Below are 24,302 nucleotides of genomic sequence, written 5' to 3' on the forward strand. Positions count from 1 at the left end.
GTGCAAACTCAGTGACCTTCCTTGTTACTCAGCTATAAAAACTTCCCATCGGGCTGTCAGTGGAGTTCACAGCACGTCACTTTCAACATAAACCATGTTTTCTGTAGCTCTGCTGCTGCTGTTGGCAGCTGGATGTGAGTCTCTCTGGATTTGTCAAAGTCAGCACTTCTTCTTTTGCAGTATAACTTGATCATTTGTTATGTGATAGGCAGGCTTTTGGTCTAATAAGGCCACGGTCGGTTGCAGCTTCTCAGTGAAGCTCCACCCCCTTGTCTCTGTAGAAGCAGGCACACACCTCAGCCTCTTTAAGAGTGGATTTATAGAGAACAGAGATGGCGACTTAAGTCGCACACACAGTGACTTCAGACTGGACTTGAGACTCGTCCTAAAAAGGCTTCAGACTCGACTCGGACTCGAGGGATGGGACTTGTGAACAATGTTTATTTTTAGGAAACGTCTGATGAGCTCTCCATTATTCCCTCCCTCCATTACCTATAACCTGCCTACGTAACACGTAGCATCTGCTGCCCGCGGCCGCACGTGAGAGAGGACAACAAACACTGACAGCTACTCCGCCATTCATCGTACACTCAGCATTGGCCATCTAACGTTAGCTTGCTTCTTGCTTCAGCTACGACCTACGGGAGGTTTACTCCGACTGTCATTCTTTATGAAAAGATGAATGAGCGTTTGTGTACTTGCCAAACTTGTGGTGGTCGATAAACGTAATTATTTACGTCCTGCTGGCTGCCATCACCTTAATTATTGCCGTTGGCTAGAAAGAGGTTACAGGTTTATTGTTGACCTTGTAACTTTACAGTTTTATTTAGTTATAACTTACACTGGGTTTGAGAGTCAACAGGGTTTGTTGACTTACAGTAGTTTATAAGCTTATAATAAGTCATTAATTGTTGACACATTGTACATTAGGCTACATGGTTGTGCTCTGTAAGTTAAAAACAGGTTACAGGTTTATTGTTTATGCAACGTCACAGTTTTATTTAGTCAACGTTACACTGGGTTTAAGAGTCTAGGGAGTGTGTTGACTTGCAGTATTTAAGAAGCTGTCAATAATTGCATTGCACATTACATGGTTGTGTTCTGTAAATGGTTACAGGTTACAGTTACAGAATTCCATATAGCCATGCAGTTTTATTAGCAACCTGGATTGAACGCAGCAGGTGATACAGCATTCGTAATAACCACGAGAGACTTGAGACTTGACTTGGACTCGAGCTCAAAGACTTGTGAGCATCTCTGATAGAGAACACTCAGGATCTCTCTGTAGGCATTGTGTTCCAGTGTGGCTAGAGAGCAGGTATGTCTTGCAGAAGTTATGAGTCAAGGCTGACAATGTTTTTAACTTTTGTGAACATGTTTTAATTTGTTTTAATCACAGGTATTTTAAGCCACCTGTCGTCCAGACCTCGTCAGCTGAATGGCCTGTTGTGCTAAAGTTCACCACAGAGAAGGCAGTGGTGGTTGTTGATAACCCTGAGGTAAAAAGATTGTCTAGTAGAGCTATGCAAGTTTACTAGTTTGTGTGCCTTTTGATAACATGATTTACTTTGCAGTGGGCCTAAACGTCTGATCTGTAAACGAGGTGGAGTCAGAGCTGGGTTGACTATTTACTGCATTGTTTGAGGTAAAGATCATCTGTCAGGTATTTAGCAGGTATGTTTTTGTAATTTTAGGGTTGTATAGCCACTGATGCTATTCGTGCTTGAATTTTTATGTCAATTCTTATTTTATTAGATTTGTTACAGGTGGATGGGCCCCTGTGAATGTGTTTGCCAACTAAGGTCTACTAAGGGTGTGGCTGTCTTCCCTTTTTTTGGCTGTGTGATTTCCCTCAGCTTGTTAGCCATTTCTTCCCCTTTTTAGTGTTCTGCCAGACGGACAGGGTGGTGGATTGTGGGAACCCCTTTCCCCTTCACTGCATGTGGTGGTGTGTATGACAGCTGTGTGCGCATGCTTAACTTAGTTTTATTGTGTGGCATTTGTGTGTATCTTGCTGTGTTTAGGTGGCTGCGCACCAGTGTGAGTGGTGGTGTCAAGGTACCTGGGTGGCCCACAGGTAACCCCCCTGCAGGTCTGGCTCCTGTAGATGCTGAGGTGTTTTTAACTGTGTGCTTTTATTCCTTAGCATTTCTGGCAGTATTGGCATCTACATCTTATCTGTTTTTATTGTTTGCGCTTGTGCAGCAAATAAAATTGCCCAAAGCCTGTTTTTTTTAATTGTTTAAATAAATCTTCCTTCCAGTCGAAACCCATGTCTCTGAATTTTATTAATTGTGGGGAAACCCATGGCAACTGGATTGCCATGGGTGGATTGGAAGCTCACGTGTTGGATGCACTTCAAGCTACATAGATTCACTAAAGAACAAGTTCAGTATCTCCTTAGACTTTTCCAGCAACAGAGTGACTCTAAACGGACAGAATGTGCAGCCTGAAGACACTGCTGTGTATTACTGTGCCAGAGAGCCACAATGACACAAACCATCAGGAGACCTGAACAAAACCCCTCAGTGCCTGAACACTTTGATGGGGGGTGGTGATGGCTAAGTGGATAAGTCACATGCATTTGGTTTGAGCGACCCGGATTCAAATCCACTGTGAGACACCAATGTGTCCCTGAGCAAGACACTTAAAGGTTCAGTGTGTAATAATTCTGAGGATCTATTGACAGGAATGCAATATAATATCCATAACTATGTTTTCAGTGGTGTATAAAGACCTTCCATAATGAGCCATTATGTTTTTATTACCTTAGAATGAGCCATTTATATCTGTTATGTTATATATATTTCTACCATAGACGACAACGGACAGCTCTACAGAGCGCGTTTCGTCACCACGGCGTTCTTCTTCTGCTTGTATTATTCAGTGTAGTGTAGACGCCCATCACTACATTAAATGCATCTGTAGAATTCAATTCAATTTTATTTATATAGCGCCAAATCACAACAACAGTTATCTCACAGCGCTTTTCATAAAAGAGCAGGTCTAGACCGTACTCTGTGATGTTATTTACAGAAGCCCAACAGTTCCCACCAAGAGCAAGCACTAGGCGACAGAGGCAAGGAAAAACTTCCTTTTAAGAGGCAGAAACCTCGAGCAGAACCATGGCTCAGGGTGGGCGGCCATCTGCCTCGACCGGTTGGGGTGAGAGAGAGAGAGACAGAGAAAGAGAGAGAGAGAGAGAGAGAGAGAGAGAGAGCAGGAGAGGAACAGAGAGGAAAAGAGAGGGATGTAAGGGAGAGAGAGAGAGAGGGGAGGGAGGCAGCCTACACAATATACACACAGAGGTACAGACAGTAAAGGTGATGTTGCTATAGACTAAATGAAAAATGGTACAGATATTTATAATAGTGTTAATGGTAACAGTCGTAATGTTAATGATTATAATAACAATAATAACAATAAGACTAGCAACAATAGTCGTTGTAGCAGAGGGTGTCGAGCAGGAACACGGGGGCAGCAGGTGACCCGCAGCCACAGATCCAGACTCCACAGCTCCAGAGCCTGAAACACCTGCAGGAAGTGATAGGAGGAGAGAGGAGAGGGACGAGAAAGCACAAGACTACCAGAAAGGGGAGAAGTTGTGTTAGTAACTTGCAATAATGGGATGAGGTTGCATACAGAGGGAGAGAAAGTAGAGGAGAGAGGAGCTCAGTGCATCATGGGAAATCCCCCGGCAGTCTAGGCCTATAGCAGCATAACTAAGGGATGGTTCAGGACTCACCTGAGCCAGCCCTAACTATAAGCTTTATCAAAGAGGAAAGTCTTAAGCCTACTCTTAAATGTGGAGATGGTGTCTGCCTCCTGAACCCAAACTGAAACCTGGTTCCACAGGAGAGGAGCTTGATAGCTGAATGCTATAATCAAATATTATAGCGTTCAGCTATCAAGCTTAATAATAATATTAACAACAATCAGCAGTCTCTGAGTAGTCTTCTAGTTTATTAGAAGTAAGAACTGAAGTGACATTTGGACAAATGAACGAGCACACACGTATTATTTAGCACGAGAGCCGACAGCCTGTGGATCTTTATACCATGAAGCCAGATGGAGTCTGAACAGATACAAACAGCTAACAGAAGAAATCACCGATGTTGTGGATTTTCCCAGATAGAAGGCTATAATGTGGAACAGATGTTTTCAAAGCAGTGCTGAAGCTGTCTGTTGTGGACAGGTAATTAACTTGTTTGTCAAACTTTAGATACAAATGAAAGCTGTTGTTTGATAACTATAGCTTGAAACTGGCCATAATCACAGAGAGCTGTCACATGTTTCCCCCGTCAGTGGTGTGAAATATGTAGCTGTATTAATTTCATGTCACCTTCTTATTCTCCAGCCTGTGGGTTGGCTTTGCTGGTTACCAGACAATCAGTAAATAAAACGTAACATTAGCTTAAAGCATGGAAGCATCAGCCAGCTAAACTTTTACTGCCCTGGTTGAAAAATCATGTAAGGTTAGTTGGATTGGTTTATTCTCCAGCGCTGTGCTTTGGATTTTGGTGTAAAATATGTAGTTGGATTGTAATTTCATGTAGTTCTTCTCCAGCCTCTGTTATGGCTTTGTTACGTGGACAGAAATGTGCCCTTACCTTCGTCAAACAGCTGATGAATATTGTTGCCAATAAAACGGTAACAGCAGGGAAGCTCACATCAGCAGCTTAACTTCACATTTTACTGCCCTGGTGGAAAACAGTAACTATTCAGTTCAAAAACACCAAAGTACGAGGAAGACAGAACGAACCAGACGTGAGTTTTTATTTTGCATCATAGAAACTAGCGGAAGGCACCAGGCAGGAGGGCATGAGACAGGAGGCTCCAGGCTGCAGCCATAAAGTCTTGGCAGAATTGCATAGTATCCCTTTAAGAGGTGGGTACTGTTATAAGAGTTGTTGTGGGTTATGTTTTAGTTGTATTTTTCCCTGTGTTTCTGATTTTGCCATTGCTTCATGTGTCTTTCTGTTTGCCTCTGTTTCTTGTGTTCCTTGTCCTTAGTTATTGATGTCTTGTCCATCCTTGAGTATTGTCGCATGCTTTGCTTCCTGTTTTATTTTGTTATCATCAGTGTTTCTCGTCTAGCTTTGTTCTTGTTTTGTTAGTTTATTTTAGTCTTGTTCATTCTATATTCAGTTTATAACCTACCTGTTTTTTGTACTTTTGCTTATGGATCTGTCTGCTTGTGTTTTTGGTTTATTCTGTATTCTGGTTGACTCTGTTTTGGTTTCAAGGTCTGTCTGGTTTCTACGCCTTCCTGTTTCACTCTGCCCTGTTCACTCTGTCTGTCTGCGTGCCTAATTAGTTCCTCATGAGTCTCACCTGTGCACTCCCTCCCTGATCTTTTGCCTGTGCATTTAACACTAGAACCGCCAACAGGTCAAATTTACCCGCAGCTGTTTTTTGATTGTATGTATCTTTGTTTCAATATAATATTCAAGTCCCCCAGTCTCTGGCTTTTCCTAAAAGTGTGTTATGTAGCACCCCCTGTTGTTAAGAAATGTCAAGATAAAGCCAGATTTTAAAAATGGGCATTTATACCTTTAAGCGCCAGCAGGTAAAATTGATAAAATACAGTAATTTTCATGCTGTTCATGTCGTGGGTTTAGATAAACATGCTATGTTGCTATTGGCAACCCCTTTCCCACTACAGGCATTACACTTGCTTTATTTAATTGTAATTTTGAAAATATTTTATGTTTTTAACACAAACACACACACACATACACACACACACACACGCGCTTTCTGGTTTATTTATTTATTTTATTTTTAACATAGTTTTATTTTTTTAACACACACACACACATAATTACTGTGTAATTAACACGGTGTGTTCTGCGGTCCCTTCAAGACAGCGTGCGGCTCCCTCCTGTGCTTTTTGACCGGCTATAACTTTTCCAGTGCTGTGTAATTTTTAGTAAAAGTGATCATTATACATCTTTCCACTGGGTAAAAATTTACTATGAATTTTGGAGTTGATAATAATCTTTTCTTTCGAATAAATAGCCTACTTTTATTTGGACTTTCAAACTTTTGTAGCTATGTGTTATTCTCTGGATGCCCGATGGAGTCCGAAAAACAAGCAGAAAAGTAAGAACTAGCCGACATTGAGGCTATTATTATAGCCGCCTATAAAACACTACAACAGTCAGTCTTTTTTTGTAAATTGTATGCTGCATTTAAATTCAAGCTGTGTTTAGAATATAACTAGGTTATAACATCTATGACATCAAAAGAGCCGCCACGTGTGAACGTGCCCTTCACAGATGCGCAGCGCAAGCGATCATCCTGCACGGTGAAGACAATGAATAGAATGGAATAAACTTTCTGTCAATTCCTGAAATATGGGGATGGTGTTTATAGGAAATGCACAGCCAATGTGCTAAATCTTTCCCAAAGTGTGTTGGAGCAACATGTAGCAGAAATAATCACAAAATCACTGTATTTTTATAGCAGGTAGATTTTACCCGCTATGGTGTTATAGGTATACAATGAACCCTGGCGGTGAACCCTCAGTTCAGTTTTGTCTATGTGGCGTTCTTGTCGTTGGATGTTGAGTGTTCTGTTTGCTTTGTTCCCAGTTTTTGGATTACCCTGAGTTCCTTGGATTTACTCTTTGTTGGATTTACCTTTGTTCTGGATTCTGCTGTGTTTGGACCTTTTGCCCCGAGCTTCCATGTAAGCCTGTTTAGTTTACTTGAAAAACTTTATTTCGAACAGCATCCTCCTCTCGCCTTGCCGTTATCTGCATTTGGGTCCACACTCCTCAGTTCCCCTCCCTTCCCTCAGCCAAACATGACAATAATATTGCCTAAAGGAAGCATATATAAAGTGAACAGGATTGGTCCGAGCACACGGTGGTGCACCGTGTCTGTGTGGGTTTTCTACGGGTTCTCCGGTTTCCCCCACCATCAAAAACATGTTATGAAGGTTCTCCACTCAGTGGCTGGCAGTAGCCTACTGTAGCTGCCCACTGCTCCCTTCAGGGATGGGTTAAATGCAGAGGATGAATTTTGCCAATGTGTATGTGACAATAAAGTATGTTCTTCTTCACATCCTTGTGGAACTCCATGACTGGCTTTTGCATGTATGGAGGATTCATTGTTAACATGTACAAACTGAAATCGATCTGATAAATAGGACTTAAACCAGCTTAGAGCAGTTCCTTTAATGCCAATGACATTTTCCAGTCTCTGTAATAGGATCTGATGGTCAATGGTATCAAATGCAGCGCTAAGTCTAATAAAACCAGTACAGAGACAAGTCCTTTGTCTGATGCAATAAGGAGGTCGTTAGTCATTTTCACCAGTGCTGTCTCTGTGCTATGATGAGCTCTAAATCCTGACTGAAAATCCTCAAATAAACTATTGCTCTGTAGAAAGTCACACAGCTGTTTAGCAACTGCTTTCTCCAGAACCTTAGAGAGAAATGGAAGGTTAGATATAGATCTGTAGTTGGCTAAAACATCCAGATCAAATTTGGGCTTTTTCAGAAGAGGTTTAATTAAAGCTACTTTAAAGTACTGTGGTACATAGCCTGTTGATAGAGATAGATTGATCATATCTAGTATAGAAGTGCTGACTAAGGGTAAAACATCTTTAAGCAACCTAGTCGGGATGGGGTCTAAGAGGCAGGTTGATGGTTTAGATGAAGAAATTATTGAAGTTAGTTGGTAAAGATTGAGGGAAGCAAAACAGTCTAAACATGTATCTGGTTCTACAGCTGTTTCTAAGGTTCCTGAGTTTAGAGATAAGTCGGTGCCAGTTAAGGGCAGGTCTTGGTGAATTTTGTTTCTAATATTATATTGTATCATTAAAGAAGCTCATGAAGTTGTAACTATGGGAATACTTGGCTCAATAGAGCTGTGACTCTCTGTCAGCCTGGCTACAGTGCTGAAAGAAACCTGGGGTTGTTCCTATTTTCCTCTATTAATGACGAGTAGTATGCTGCTCTGGCATTACGGAGGGCCTTCCTATAAGTTTTAAGACTATCTTGCCAAATTAAACGAGAATTTTCCACTTTGGTGGAACACCAATTCCTCTCAATTTTCCGTGATATTTGCTTTAATTTGCGAGTTTCAGTATTATACCATGGAGCTAACCGTCTTTGTTTTATTATTTGCTTTTTTAGAGGGGCTACAGAGTCGAGTGCCATTCGCAGTGAGCCTGCAGCACTATCAACAAGATGATCGATTTGGGAGGGACTGAAATTAGCATAAGAGTCCTCCGTTACTTTGTGACTAGATAGTGAATTTAGAGCTGATGGAATCGCATCCTTAAATTATGCTACAGCACTATCAGACAGACATCTTGTATTGAAATTTTTGCCTAATGGCGTGTAGTTCAGCAATACAAACTCAAAAGTTAAACAGTGGTCAGATAAAGAGGGATTCTGTGGGAACACTATTAAATGTTCAATTTCAATACCGTATACCAGAAAAAGGTCAAGGGTGTGGTTATAACAATCAGTCGGTTTGAATCTAATAGAGAGATTAACACAGGACTAAGGCTGTCATTCTCAACTTTCACATGAATATTAAAATCCCCTACAATAATAACTTTGTCCGTTTTAAGGACTAAAGTTGAGAAAAAATCTGCAAATTCAGATAAGAATTCAAAATACGGGCCAGGTGCTCGGTACACTATAACAAAAAGAATTGGTTGCAGACTTAATAAAGAAGCAGCTAACTTGTTTGTCCACCTATTGTGTAAATTATACTGAAACATGAAACTCTTGCAGGAATCACTCATGTACAGTAAACACTGATTCTCCAGTTTCCCCAAACAGTAGCTGAGATCCAAGTCAAATCCAGTTTCTCCCTGTGAGGAGGAGTCAATGCAAAACTCAGATGTCTTCCACCTCTACTTATCTGACTGCAGAGAGGATGACAGAGAACAGTGGACACACAGTTTAACATGATGGACTATAGGACAGGACTGCTGCTTTTAACTGTCTGCTGGGCAGGTGAAGATCTTCACTGATCTTAATCAAATTATTTTTGTTGTCATCAGCTTATTTCACTTGATGATTTTTATCCTCTTAACAGGTGTTGATGGTCAGACTCTGACAGAATCTGAACCAGTGGTTCAAAGACCTGGAGAATCTCACAGATTGACCTGTACAGCCTCTGGATTCACATTCAGCAGCTATAGCATGGGCTGGGTCAGGCAGACTCCTGGAAAAGGACTGGAGTGGGTTGCTTTTATCTATACTGATGGTAGCGGCACATTCTACTCTCAGTCAGTTCAAGGCCGGTTTACCATCTCCAGAGACAACAGCAGACAGCAGGTGTATCTGCAGATGAACAGTCTGAAGACTGAAGATTCTGCTGTTTATTATTGTGCTCGGTTGAGCCGCTGTACAAAATTCTACAGTACTCATCTTTACCATAATTATTTCAGAAGACAAATGTCTTTACTTCAAGTAGTATTTGAAGAAAATGATACAATACAGGAACACTAAACACGTGTGAGAACCATTACTGTTTGATTTAGAAAATATTTCTAAACCGAGATGTGAATGTAGAAATAATTTTTCTTGATTTCAAATTTTGCTTTTTCCATAACAGAGCTTAATTAAACAACTCCGCTGAGAAGACATAAAGCTGAACAATAAACTGAATTTGTGTAGTCCAATGGTTTCAAATGTATAATGTAAGATTTAATTGTGATATAAAAGAGCACTTTCGCAAACATTGTTTTGACAGGTAAACCAGCAGATATTTCCCTCTGCATTACAGTAATTAGGTTTTTGCATATCGTCACACAGGTTTCACACATTAAAGCCATGAATACAAAATAAATGAATAAATGAAATTAAACTCTAACAGAGCCTGTACATGAGCCCCTCCCTCCCCGTGATATCTTGATGCAAATCTTCAGTCTGTGCAGTGTACTTCTGTCCTGCTGACTGCTCTTGTACTTTGTGTGGAGCATCAGAGGTCACATCTCCAGCCTCAGGATGATCAACACACTCACTCTCCTGCTGGTTGCTCTCTCTCTGCCCTGTGAGTTCTCCTGCTTCCTGCTGTTTTATCTTTTATCAGACAACATCGACTGATGGTCAGTCAGTGATCCCAGAAAACTTCCCAGATGACTGTCTCACTTTCTTCTGTGGTTCCTCTCTCCTTTCATCTCATCAGGTTGTACAGGTCAGAGTATGGAGTCCATTCCTTCCAGTTCAGTAGTGAAAAAGCCTGGGGAGACTCTCAGTCTCTCCTGCAAAGGATCTGGCTTCACATTTAGTTGCTGTAGTATGCACTGGGTAAGACAACCTGCAGGAAAAGCACTGGAATGGATTGGACGTGTTTGGAGCGATGCAAGCAAAACACATTATGCCAGCAGTGTGCAAGGACGAATAGAAGTCACCAGAGATAACAGCAACAGCATAGCTTATCTGAGACTGTCTAATTTAAAGCCAGAGGACTCTGCTGTGTATTACTGCGCCAAACACGCACAGCAGTTAAAGGAAGCAGAGAGGCTTTACAAAAACTCCCCAGAACATTTGTTTACAAAGACCTGCAGGTGGCAGTAGAAGATATGAAGTCAGGTGACACTAAGAAGAGAATGACAGTGCCTCTAAAAACAGACACGTGCTCAACATGAAAGCAACATCTGCTGTTTTGGTTTCTGACTTCCTTTTCTGTATAGTTTCAATCAACATGTAATGGTTAATTATGTTCCCTGTATTGATTTTGAACAGCTGGTGTCACATACAGTCTATTTGGATTTATGCATGACAAATTGCAACTGAGCAGATAACATGAATAAATCTAAACTGGGTATAAATAAACAAAAGGCCAACATATTTCTAATAAAACATCATAATTATGTTCATAATGTAGGATGATGATATAAAACACATTTTTTTTTATTTGATTTGATGTGTTTTTCAATCAATGCAAAAAACTCCTCTTTTCCATCTCTACATCTGTGAGTGAAAGACAGACACAGCTGGATTTTAGGATGATCAGGCTTGATTGTGTGGCTTACCCACGTATCTTTTTTTACCCAGATACGAACAATAAATGTCTCATGGTGTTTCTCTATTGCAGAAACCCTGATGTGACAATATTGTGAGTATATTATCTTATGAGCTATTTATATGTCTAAAGGTGCTGAGGGTTAAAAACTGACTGATTCTGAACAAGTGAAAAAGACCTGGAGAATCCCACAGACTGACCTGCACATATTCAGGGTTTGACGCCCATTACTGGAATGCTTGGATAAAACAGGCTGCTGGAAAAGGACAGGAGTGGGATACCACTATCTGATTGAAGCAGCATCTACTACTCACAGTCAGTCCAAGACTGGTTTACCATCTCCAGAGAAACAGCAGACAGCAGCTGCAGATCAGAAGACTGAAGATTCTGCTCTTTATTATTGTGCTTGAGAGCCACAGTGACACAAGAAGGACAAATACTCTACACAAACTCAAAACTTTTCTTTCTGCATTTCAAATTAGTCAAAATTATTTTCATCATGATTTGATTTAATTGAAAATAATTGAGAACATTAAGTACTATTTGGTTCCGCACATAAACGTGAACGTGTTTGTCTCACTTGTTTAACTTGTATTAGAAGAATAAAACAAGTAATGTAATCCAATGTTTGCAATAATACATACATGTTCTGTGTTAAAGCATATATTCATTATCTAATTCCATTGACCACTTGTGTCAGTCTCCTTCTCTGTGCAAAGTGAACTTCCACTTCCAGATGTTTATGTATGGAAATAACTTGACTTGAATTTTTGTCAGTAAAATACATTTAGGCATTAATATTTTATATTGTGTCCTGAACAGATGACTTTGATTAAAACTTTATTTGTGTCATCAGCTTATTTCACTTGATGATTTTTTATCCTCCTAACAGGTGTTGATGGTCAGACTGACAAAGGCCTGGAGAATCCCACAGATTGACCTGTACAGCCTCTGGATTCACATTCAGCAGCTACAGCATGCATTGGATCAGACAGGCTCCTGGAAAAGGACCAGAGTGGGTTGCTTATGTCAGATATGATAGTGCTCTGATCTACTACTCTCAGTCAGTTCAAGGCTGGTTTACCAGACAACAGCAGACAGCAGATGTATCTGCAGATGAACAGTCTGAAGACTGAAGATTCTGCTGTTTATTATTGTGCTCGAGACTCACAGTGACTGGAGTTGGTTGAGCAGCTGTACAAAAACCTACAGCACTCATCTTTCAGGCTGTTAGAGCTATTTCATGATTCACAGTATCAAAGGCTTTTTTCAAGCCAACTTTCAACTAGTTGATTTCTAGCCAAAGAAAGGCCTTGAGCTGGTGGAACAAGCAGGAAACACAAACAAAGCAGTAGTGTCCAAATACATCGGTTTTCTCTGTACCTTTTGGTTGATTCTCGTCTTTGATGCATGCATTTCTTTGAGTTGAGGCATTTTTGTTGAAAAGCATCGGCTAAAACTGTTACAATCTGATATAAAATGTTAAATAAAAGGATGGGTGTGGAGCCTAAAAAACCACACCTGTCCTCAGCGGCCATCTTGACATTGACATCAGAAAGACTGGAGTGGATTGCACTTATAAAATATGACAGTGGTGAGATCTACTACTCTCAGTCAGTCAAAGTTCGGTTTACCATCTCCAGAGACAACAGCAGACAGCAGGTGTATCTGCAGATGAACAGTCTGAAGATAATTATCTTGAGATCTACTTCCTGTCTGCTGAAATGTACTGACACTGACAGATTGTTTTGCCATCCTTTGCTGTTTGTGAGGATGTGATTGTTATAGAAAGTACAAAAACCTGCAGTACTCATCCTATCATCCTATGATTGATCATAAAGAGTTCTACTTTCATTTCATTTCATCAACTTTTGTTGTTGTTAAGAAAATAATGAAAACTGGTCCTGAGAAAGATCATCATCAAGCAAAAACAATCAACACATTAATAAAAATTACTTTAAAAAACAATCACATCCTCACAAACAGCAAAGGATGGCAAAACAATCTGTCAGTGTCAGTTCATCTCAGCAGACAGGAAGTAGATCTCAAGATAATTATCTGAATCATAACTGCATCAGTAATCAGTGCCAGCCTTATGGTGATGTTCACTTGTGAAACAAAAATAGGCAATAATATTAATGTCATTTTAAGATGTTTCCTGTTGGTCTCAGAGTTTAGTTTTTGTGTCATGAGGGAGTTTTATGACATAAAAAGCAACAATTTAAATTATGGCTATTATTCACTTGTTTGTTTTTGCCTGTAGATTGTACTGTTTGGGATTTCTCTTGTGAATAATTCTTATGCACAATATTATCTGACTTATAATCTAATTTTAAACGCCTAAAACTGAACACAAATTCATCTTCTGAAGACAATTCAAGACAAGTAAAAAATTGAGACGTCACAACAGGTGATGACTCAATGATGATTCAATCCAGCTCTCTCCTCCCTGTGAGGAGGAGTCAATGCAAAACTCAGATGTCTTCCACCTCTACTTATCTGACTGCAGAGAGGATGACAGAGAACAGTGGACACACAGTTTAACATGATGGACTATAGGACAGGACTGCTGCTTTTAACTGTCTGCTGGGCAGGTGAAAATATCCACAGGTCTAAATTTTACATAGCTTTTTTTTGTGTCATCAGCTTACTTCACTTGATGTGTTTTTCTCCTCTTGACAGGTGTTGATGGTCAGACTCTGACAGAATCTGAACCAGTGGTTAAAAGGCCTGGAGAATCCCACAGATCGACCTGTAAAGCCTCTGGATTCACATTCAGTGAACAGTATTTGGTTTGGATCAGACAGGCTTCTGGAAAAGGACTGGAGTGGATTGCTCATATCTATGCTGATGGTAGCAGCAAATTCTACTCTCAGTCAGTTCAAGGCCGATTTACCATCTCCAGAGACAACAGCAGACAGCAGGTGTATCTGCAGATGAACAGTCTGAAGACTGAAGATTCTGCTGTTTATTATTGTGCTCGAGAGTCACAGTGACTGGAGTTGGTTGAGCAGCTGTACAAAAACCTACAGCACTCATCTTTCAGGCTGTTAGAGCCCAAACATGAACACATTTTTTTTAGTATTCACAACACATACATACATACATATACACTCACCTAAAGGATTATTAGGAACACCATACTAATACTGTGTTTGACCCCTTTCGCCTTCAGAACTGCCTTAATTCTACGTGGCATTGATTCAACAAGGTGCTGAAAGCATTCTTTAGAAATGTTGGCCCATATTGATAGGATAGCATCTTGCAGTTGATGGAGATTTGTGGGATGCACATCCAGGGCACGAATCTCCCGTTCCACCACATCCCAAAGATGCTCTATTGGGTTGAGATCTGGTGACTGTGGGGGCCATTTTAGTACAATGAACTCAACACAGAAGGGCCAACTCCTCAGGTCAAGACTCTGCAGTCTACTTACATCTGAAGGACAGAGGACACTCGTTTGAGGACCACCAGGTGCACATTTTAGACAGAGAAGATGGATGGTTTGAAAGAAGTGTCAAGGAAGCATCTACACCAGGGTTGAGAAGCCGTCATTGAACAGGGGAGGGGGTCTACGCCACCACTTATCCCCCACTTACAATGCTGTCCTTTCATCACTTCCCAGGAAACTCAACAAACGTAACCTATTGGCCTCAGGTGAAGATACCAACGATGGTCGTTCAGTCTTGGCCACAGGTAGTCTTAACGACTGTAACGACTGTCGTCACAGCAACAAGGAACACTAACGAACCAGCGGTATCGATGACCCGGGCCAACGACCCCACTGAGGTTAAATAGCTGAGTTTCCCTGCCAGTCAGTCAGAACTGAAGAAGTCCTTTGGATGAGGGACGAAACGTCTTCCAGTATCTTCAACCAAGTCCAGTTGCCCTTGATTTTAACCTTCGTTGGATAACTATGACCTGGATGACTGAGAATCTTCATAGACATTTTATTGAATATATTTTATTAGAAGTTAGATTAGATATTAGATTAGATATTTTTACAAAAACATTACACAAAGTCCTGTAGAGTGTTTCTGGGAAGTATTTGTACTAAACATTAAAGGAAAAAAAAAACTCATTAAAGATCACTTCTTTATAGAAGTTCCAATGACAGCAAAACAATCTGGTTGGTGAAATTAAACTGCTACAAATACTACCACTTTTATTTATTTTTTTATTTAAATTATTTGTAAATCATGTGGAATCTAAAATGAATCATAATGTGAGAGTGAAAAATAATGTTTCTTTTCTAAAATCACTAGAGGGCAGTCAGTGTCAAGTTTCTCTCTCCTCTGTTTCTAAAAGGAGACACTCAGATCTGCTGTTCTCATTGATCTTAACTGACTGACACTTGAACCCTGGACTGAACTAAAGTTTAACACTCCTGCTGCTCATGAACACTGGATACTGTGATAGTTGATACTTTTCTACTCTAAACAAAAGTCATGTTAACTTGACTTCAGTGTGAATATGAAAGTTTGACTATAAGGTGTTTACCATCATCAGTGACTGCAGCGCCATCTGTCAGTGTCAGTTCATCTCGGCAGACAGGAAGTAGATCTCAAGATGAAGAACCCTGAAGGAGCTGCTCCACTAGAGTCTGTAAATGTGTTGACAAATACGGAGTAAAAAAAAAAAAATTTTCTTCTACAACACAATTTTTGTGAAAAATCAGATTTTTTAAATAATATAAGGGGTCACTAATTTTGTTCATTCTTTCTCGTTTTTTTACATTTTTTATTTTCGCTGAAGTGCACTGGAAATGTGTCCTAGTGTGACATAACAAAATTAAGAAAGAAAGTCTTTAATAATATACAAACATGAAAGAGATTCATCTTAATTGTAAGACCCATTTTTTCATATACTGTTATTTATTGGATATGAAATTTAGAATAACACTATTTTTCCCCATGAATTGAACTTGGACTTGCACCGTTTGAATAAAAGTGAGTTAAACTTTGATGTCATCCTTTCAAAACTGTTGAAAGTTTTACAAATTTATGATGAGTGATCACTATGTCTCTCCTGCTAAAATACTGAACTGTTGTTGTTAAAGATATTATGAGATAAACACACATTTTTGGTTCTTTTATGTGTGTCACACTATAGGACAATAATGGTAGTCATTGCATTAAAGTGGACATAAATGGTTGTTGTCATGTTGAATCAAACAATATCAATTTTAACCGTATTTTAAAAAACAAAACAAAAAATTTTTCATCGACATAATCAAAGTTGACTCCTTGATAGAGCAAACCCAGTGAAATTTTGTAATTGTAATGTAATTTTGATTAAAAAAAAATCAAAATCAAATATCAATGTCACCCAAGTTGTTCAAAAACTAAATTATTTTTTTATTTTTTTTAAATTTCATTTAAATTTACTTTCTTCGTTGTTCTCTTAGGACCTACTCCTTTCTGTGTGGATCCCTGTAAATTTTCTCTCTATACTTCAGTGTCCTCTCTCTCTCCCAACCCTCATTTATTCCTATTTAAAAAGAAAAAATGAAGTTTCACATTTCACATTACTTATTTTCATGACACTTTAAACCAGTACAAATTTTCTGCAAAAACAGCTGTGTTTTTTACTGTAATTTTTGCATTTAAAAACACAAAAAAGTTATACAAAAGAATACAAAGGAGTTAAACAAATCTGAATTAATAACTTAAAATGCATTTTAAAGAGACTTTGTCCTCTTGTGTGACATCTTTGTCCTCTGACAGTTACAGGTGTGGCACCAGAGGATGAGGATGGATGTTTCAGCCTGTTTGTGCCAGTTAATGACCATGTTTTACCTAGCTAACCTGTCATTAGCAGTTAGCGGCACACGTTAGCTACATTTTCTATAATTATATACTTTAACATACAGTTTTGAATTAAAAAATATAATTTAGGCCTGTCACACAGGACAAAAAAACGTAACACTTTTATAGCGGTTTGGAAAAAACTAAATATTTGAACTATTCTGAGACCAAAACTTACCATGTGCACATCATGGGCTTCACAGGGGGCTTCAGTACCATTAAAGTGAATGGGGTTTTCAAATAAATAAGGTTGTCTGTTGAATTGGCCGATTAAATTAAGATATGGTGTCACACTACAGGACGTGGTTTTCAGTGACAAAATGTATCAAGCTCCTACGCTTTTAGAAATATATGGATAAAATACTAAATGATTGTCATTTACTAAAATAGACACTTGTAACATCATGCCTGAAGTATTTATCAACATTTTTATGCGTGTCATTTTATTTTATAAAAGTTGTAATTTCCGTAACCATGCTTGAGTCACATCAAACAACAATTTTGAGATTTGGCTCAAAAATGTAAGAAAACTAATAACAAAGCTGTTTCTACAACAACAGGTCCTTGTAAAACAAATAAAGGTTTAAGCATTTACTGCACTCTAAATCATGACAAAATAATCTTTATTCATTTTAATCTTCTGTGACAGTGAAATTGCCATGTCATGTCAACAACCAGAAACCATTAAATTTATTTTATGCAAGCAAACTTACATAACTTTCATTTTATTTACATGATCCTGCTGCTGGCACTGGTTTTGTCTTTGCAATAAGTAGGCTACAGTAGTAATTAAATGAACAAATAATAAATGTTGTAAATGTTTCAAAAAAGCTGTGCTCAGACAGTTGAAATTAATCATCAATGTGATGTAGAAGGTTCTGGTAATACATAATTTATCTCACAAAAAAGCTTAAATTATATTTAAAGTGTTTTTTAATAATTAGATAATATGGCTTATGGGAAGTGTTAATGGTAGTTGGCATTATTGCAATGCTGATTTTAAAGGATTTAATGAAGTTTTGCATAATCCTTGACTCTTGTTAATATTCACATTAAGAATAGTAATAATGATCCTAATAGTTGTTGCAATCATTTTCATAATTTTTTAAAATATTAAATTGATATCAATACAGACATTAAAAGTCAACAGTTGTTTAATTTCTGTTAATGCAGGAACATTTTCAAGATGTGTAGTGAATGAATTAAATTATCATATGTAAAGCAGAGGTGATTTCCAGGCATGTTTTCACTCTGCAGATATAATAACAGTCAACAGACTCTTCTATTGGCTCCAGTTAGACCAACATTGATGCTTCATGTGTTTGATTCTATGCAAACTCAGTGACCTTCCTTGTTACTCAGCTATAAAAACTTCCCATCAGGCTGTCAGTGGAGTTCACAGCACGTCACTTTCAACATAAACCATGTTTTCTGTAGCTCTGCTGCTGCTGTTGGCAGCTGGATGTGAGTCTCTCTGGATTTATCAAAGTCAGCAGTTCTTCTTTTGTAGTATAACTTGATCATTTCTTACTAAACATTTTCTTTTTTAACAGGTATGAAGTGTGAACAGTTGACACAGCCAGCCTCTGTGACTGTGCAGCCAGGTCAACGTCTGACCATCACCTGTCAGGTCTCTTATTCTGTTGGCAGCTACTACACAGCTTGGATCAGACAGCCTGCAGGGAAAGAACTGGAGTGGATTGGAATGGAATGTGTTGGATGTACTGCATACTACAAAGATTCACTAAAGAACAAGTTCAGTATCGACTTAGACTCTTCCAGCAACAGAGTGACTCTAAACGGACAGAATGTGCAGCCTGAAGACACTGCTGTGTATTACTGTGCCAGAAGAGACACAGTGAGAGACAATAACAGGAGAGTCATACAAAAACAACTTCTTCCATTTACCACCATCACTGGCAATATTCAGAATTATTTGTTGTTTTTTCCATAATACTGATTGTTACTGTCAGTGATGGAAAGTCTAAGTAGTGACTTATTGAATATTGAAGTTCCAACCTACACAAACAAATAAAATATTATTCTTTATTTTTAAGGACAAAAATACATTTTTGTTGTTTGTCCTTTAAAGCAATGTTTCATGCAATGCTGTATTAGTGTAGTGAAACGGTATCTTTGTAATGACATTGATTGATATCATGCATGTGATACAAAAATGTGCATTTCAGTAAAAATAAAAAAAAGTCTTCCAGATGATTTGCAGATTGAACACCAACATTTTTATGAGAACAATTTTCCTACACAAAACCCAGTCCACAATTAATTGCTCTTTGTCCGGTCCCTTATATACATGACGACAGTGGCGGTTCTACACCAATAGTATTGATGGGGCCAGGCTGGGGCCAGATGTTTTGTCAGAGGGGCACATTCAATAAGGGACAAAAGAGACAAGGAAATGTTCAAGCTTTCAAAATGTCTTGTTTAGTACATAATGTAATGTTTTAGTATGTTTCAGTAACTTACAGTTATTTGTTTCAGTAACAGGATCTTTTCAGTAACTTGGTTATAGTTTTATTACATTACATTATTAAAAAAAAAAACAACAACATTCCTGTTAACTTTAGCTGGAGTTACAGTACATTCTTTGATGCAACTCTACTTTGTAAAATTCTTTGATGCAACTCTACTTTGTAAGGCTTAATGAACAGGATAAGCTCTAGTGTACTAGACTTTCTCTGGATCCCAGTTTCTATTTTGTATCACACTAAAACTTTTGCCAGGAAACAACAAATGTCTCCATATTCACCCCTTTTATTAGTCATGATGTGAAGTATACACAAAATTAAATACATGATGGTAGGCCATCATCTGTGCAATATGGACGGGCATACATATTTTGGCAGACTGCATGTCCATCCTGGTAGGACCAGTAGGCTGCTGTTGTTGCTTTTTGTGTATGAAAAGTGCTGTTTAAATGCAATGCATTATTAAATTGTTATGATAATAATTTACCCAAAGGCGTCACTTTGTGTTGAAAAGTGGTGGGGACATAAGGGCCCAGATTAGGGGTGCAAAGAGACACATCACGATATGCAATACTGGGTTCACAATAACGAGACAAAAAGATCCTTAAACAGTGTTAAAGAGATCCTCAATGCTGAGTTAGCCTATATAAGATGGGGGTCTAGGGGGATCTAACCCAGGAGATTTTAATTCCTGCATTCTGGTGAAAGTTCCTTCACCAATTTATGATGAACCAATTTTTTATTTGTGTAAAAGGAAACACAAAATTCAGGTGGCACGTTACATTTCAAAATATAAAACTATAACAGAATCTAAGTCAGTGCAGCTTTCAGGCGTTCTGTGTTGCTTTCAGATCTGCTTCTTTTTCTTAATGTGCAAGTAAATTTCTAAAAGCATTCTCATTTGTTATTTACTGTAAGCTATATTTCAGAACGCTTTTTTTAACAAATTATCCTTTAAAAAAGTGGTGGGGACATGTCCCCAGTGTCCCGAGTGTAAATGACACCTATGAATTTACCCTTTAGGGAGGGGGACTCTCAGGGGCGCTGCATTCAGTTTAATGTGCATTTTGAGTCAAATAGATGTAACGTTGAGGAGAGCAATGTGTTAAACTGATTACGCTGATGTTGATTTTACAGTATCGATGGCGTAGATATTTGTAGGAGTAGCTTACTTGAAAAATGGGACAGACTCTCTAGATCTAGCTTCCAAACAGTAACATGGATGACTACGTGGTCAGTTATAACATCATAAGACTATCGCAAAGTAAATGTTTGATTTACAGGGAAACTATATGCTTGTTTAGACATTCTCAATTCAGTGCAATGAATAATATGAAGTTCAATAACACGTAACGTTAACGTTAGCCTATAAAAGCGTTCTTATAATGCGTGTGCTAGCTTGCTCTGCAAAAACCTCGTTGATAAAACAATACTAATATGATGGATGAAACACTTCACGTTATATTTTTCATTTACTTTCGTGAAGTAGAAAGTTCGCCTTCAACTTTGAATGCACGTGCGCTCCAGCGGCAGGGAGAACACTTTCTAACAGGAACTACCTTTACACGACGCTGGACAGTGGCGGTGTAACGTCCTAAGGATCCCACTAGTTGAGACACTTTTGTTCTGCCATTCGCATCAGTGCCATATCATCGCAAGGAAGATATATATATTTCTATGATTATTGTAGACTTTTTGTTCAGAGGGGGGCCATAGGGGGTCCAAGGTCTGTGTTACAGAGGCACTGGCACCCTGTTGCCCCCCCCGAAACCGCCTCTCAGCATGTTACCAGTATGTATTGCTCTGTATCAGAAGATACGGAAAATGTAATAACAAAGTCCAATTAGCAAAACCAGAAGGACCTCAGCAGCTTCGCAGTCCACAGTTGTCCATACTGTGACAAAGGGGGATGAGTTGAGCAGTTTGATGACCATACACAGGAATAAGCTCCCGTGCAGCTCAGTGAAACACTTGGTGTGAGTGGCATGAGTCTTTAGTTGAAGACACTTCTCTTGTTTTTTATGTAAATATTCAGCACAATTCCAAGCACCTACCAATTGTGACACACAGTTCATCTTTCCCTAATAGCTTGTTAGTGTCCTTCTCTACACAAAGTGAACTTCCTCACAGTCTGCTATAAAGACTTGATATCATGCTGTCAGTTGCAGCAGAAGAAGAGAAGCACCCATCAGATCACCTTCAATACCAACCATGTTCTCTGTAGCTCTGCTGCTGCTGGATCCTGTGAGTCTCACTGAGGCAGAGACACTGACAGTATGATCACAGCACACTGACTGTTCATGAAGCCACCAGAGGAGGAACCCTCAGACCACTAATGACTTCAGCACCAGCTCACTGTTACAGAGAGAAACAGACATATTTAGCAATGAAAAGGTAAAAGGAACATAAAATGTTTTGTGTACATTATAATAATATTAAATATACAGTGGAGGCATTTTCCAAAACAAATCTTCTCTGTCTGGCTGTCATTACTACTAATTAACAATAATATAATTTTTCTTGTGTAAGATTTTTCTCCATTGTAATATGAATATCACTTTGTGGACCTGCAGTCAGATCAAGATGGGTAAAAAGAAAACATAATGTCACATTTTTTTGCAAAGTCAAGATTTTGTCTCATAATAGTTGGTGAGTATGTTTAATATTGTTGTTTGTTGGAGGATCACTTGAGAAAACACAAAATTCCACTTTTGAGGGAAATTCCTATTAAGCAAGGTTTAAATTTAGAGTTAATGCAAAACCTAGCTGTTTTCCACCTTCACTAATGTGACTGCAGGGAGGATGGAAAAGTTGTAATTTTCACTGAAGCTTTTGTTTTACATAATATGACAAAGTTCATGTGTCTGACTGGGAAATGTCTTGTAATATAATGAAAAGTTTTCTTGCTGGGGTATTCACTGATATATTTATGTTGTTGGTGTATCCGTCTGTTTTTAACCCACTGTCTCTCTCAGAGCCCTGCACTCCTCCTTTCCTAACAGATTTTAGTCTTTTTGTATCAACACTGTATCTCCAAAATCTCCGACTGATGTCCTGAAAATGATTTTACTTATGAACACTTTGTGAGAAAGTCTTCACATTCTTCACATGTTGTTGACTGTGCATAATAAACAACTTAAAAATGTGTTTATCAGTGTATTGTACAAATAAATACTGAAACATGAAACTCTTGTAGGAACCAGTCATACAGTAAACATTGATTCTGCAATTTCACCAAATAGTAACTGAGATCCAAGTCAAATTCAGTTCCTCCCTGTGAGGAGGAGTCAGTGCAAAACTCAGATGTCTTCCACTTTGCACACACCTTGCACTCAATAAAAATAAACATATCAAACATTAAAATGTTGGGTATCATGAACACATCTCTCTATTGTTAATACAAACTCCCATGATGTCTCTACTTTCTCACTGCTAATCCAAAATCCATGGTTATGTAAGAAAACATCTAGACAATATGGTCTAAAGTGTATCTTTTTTATTTAGCAAACTGTAGAATCCAAAATGACACTACTTTGACCAAGTGCATTGCAAGTGCCACAATCAGGACTATAAGAAGTTAACATCTTCTCCACAAAACAGCATAATTTCAACAGTTCTGCAATTACTTTTCTTACACTACTTTTGTAGTTTACAATTTTGGTTTTATGTTTTAAGGACAACAGTAGTTTCAGTTTTTCTCTATTTACATTTAGCAGGATTTTCTGGATGAACTCAAAATTATAAATCAAACCTTTTGAGTACTCAGGCTGGAGGACATACAGCCATACAAATGCAGTACTACATCAGGCTAACAATCAGTCTAGTGAAAGACAAGCTGATCCTGGAGGAAGACCTTGATTTCACAGAGATGGAATGGCACCATCTTTACCGTCAGCAGTGACTTGCGCTGTGGTAGGACCTTGGTCTGCACCCTCCTGGTAAATATGCCCAAAAATGTACAAATACAACTTTGATTAAATCACTCACACACACACACACACACACACACACACACACACACACACACACACACACACACACACACACACACACACACACACACACACACACACACACACACACACACACACACCTCAGTACCAGAAATGGCTATATTATTTAGCGTTACCAAAAAGTGTAAATATCTAAACATCAGAGCCATTTCAGCATACATGTTTTTAAGTTAGGTGGGAGCCAATTAGAGCACCCAGAGGAAACAAACATGAAGATGGGAAGAACATCTGCAAACTCCTCATAGAAGACCAGAGGTAGTTGACCAGGACCATCACAATCCAATTTAGATGACACTACAGTATCACTCAATCATGAGTGAATTCCATGACTAATCTACATGAGAAGTCAGTCTGATGTAACATTGTTTACTCTGATTTGGTTCTTAGACACAGAGTGTGTTGTTAGAGATTGACAAGCAGGCTCTGCATGCACAGCGAACCACTAATCAAAATATTGTTCTTGATCAGTTTATCAAACAACCAAAGCAGGCAGCGTTGAAATGTTGGTTTTGATAAATATTTCATTAAATGCTTAACCTACTATTGCTTGACCATGTTAAGTGTACATCAGCCCACCTTGCAGGTGTAGAACTGCTCTGTGTCGTCTTCTTGCGGCAGCGCTGGTAGACATCTGAGACATACAGTCTGCTCCACATTGATGTCTTGCGTTTGCTGTAGTGAAACATAAGAAAAAAGGCTAAAATACCAACAATATATATTTACACTTTGCTGCAGACTGTGCTCATTGTTTTTCTCTATATTATAGGGATGTCCCAAATATACTGTATACTTTTGTCCGAGCAAGAGTTCTTTGCAAATGCAAGTCCAATCCAATACTTTTTTATTCAAATTTTAAATAAATATATACCTGGCACACTGATATAATGCAGCTTTAACCTAATACATTCAACAGACTTTATTTTACACAAGCATCTATACATCCCAAAACTGAAGATCCGTTCAGTAATTTAAGATATGAATGAATATTTATCATGAAAAA

The 24,302-nt window shown here is 38.6% G+C and overlaps 1 gene segment (V, D, J or C); it reads left to right on the top strand.

The window, feature by feature from the left end:
* On the top strand, positions 1–23,190 carry LOC119917515. The segment is given in 3 exon segments: positions 1–134; positions 18,357–18,661; positions 23,056–23,190. Coding segments are annotated over 3 exon segments (480 nt in total).
* The last annotated feature ends 1,112 nt before the right edge of the window (positions 23,191–24,302 follow it).

The sequence above is a fragment of the Micropterus salmoides genome, unplaced genomic scaffold (assembly GCF_014851395.1).
Source record: "Micropterus salmoides isolate LMB-PRFRI ecotype aquatic unplaced genomic scaffold, ASM1485139v1 Ms_hic_scaffold_10, whole genome shotgun sequence".
Classification (NCBI taxonomy): Eukaryota; Metazoa; Chordata; class Actinopteri; order Centrarchiformes; family Centrarchidae; genus Micropterus; species Micropterus salmoides.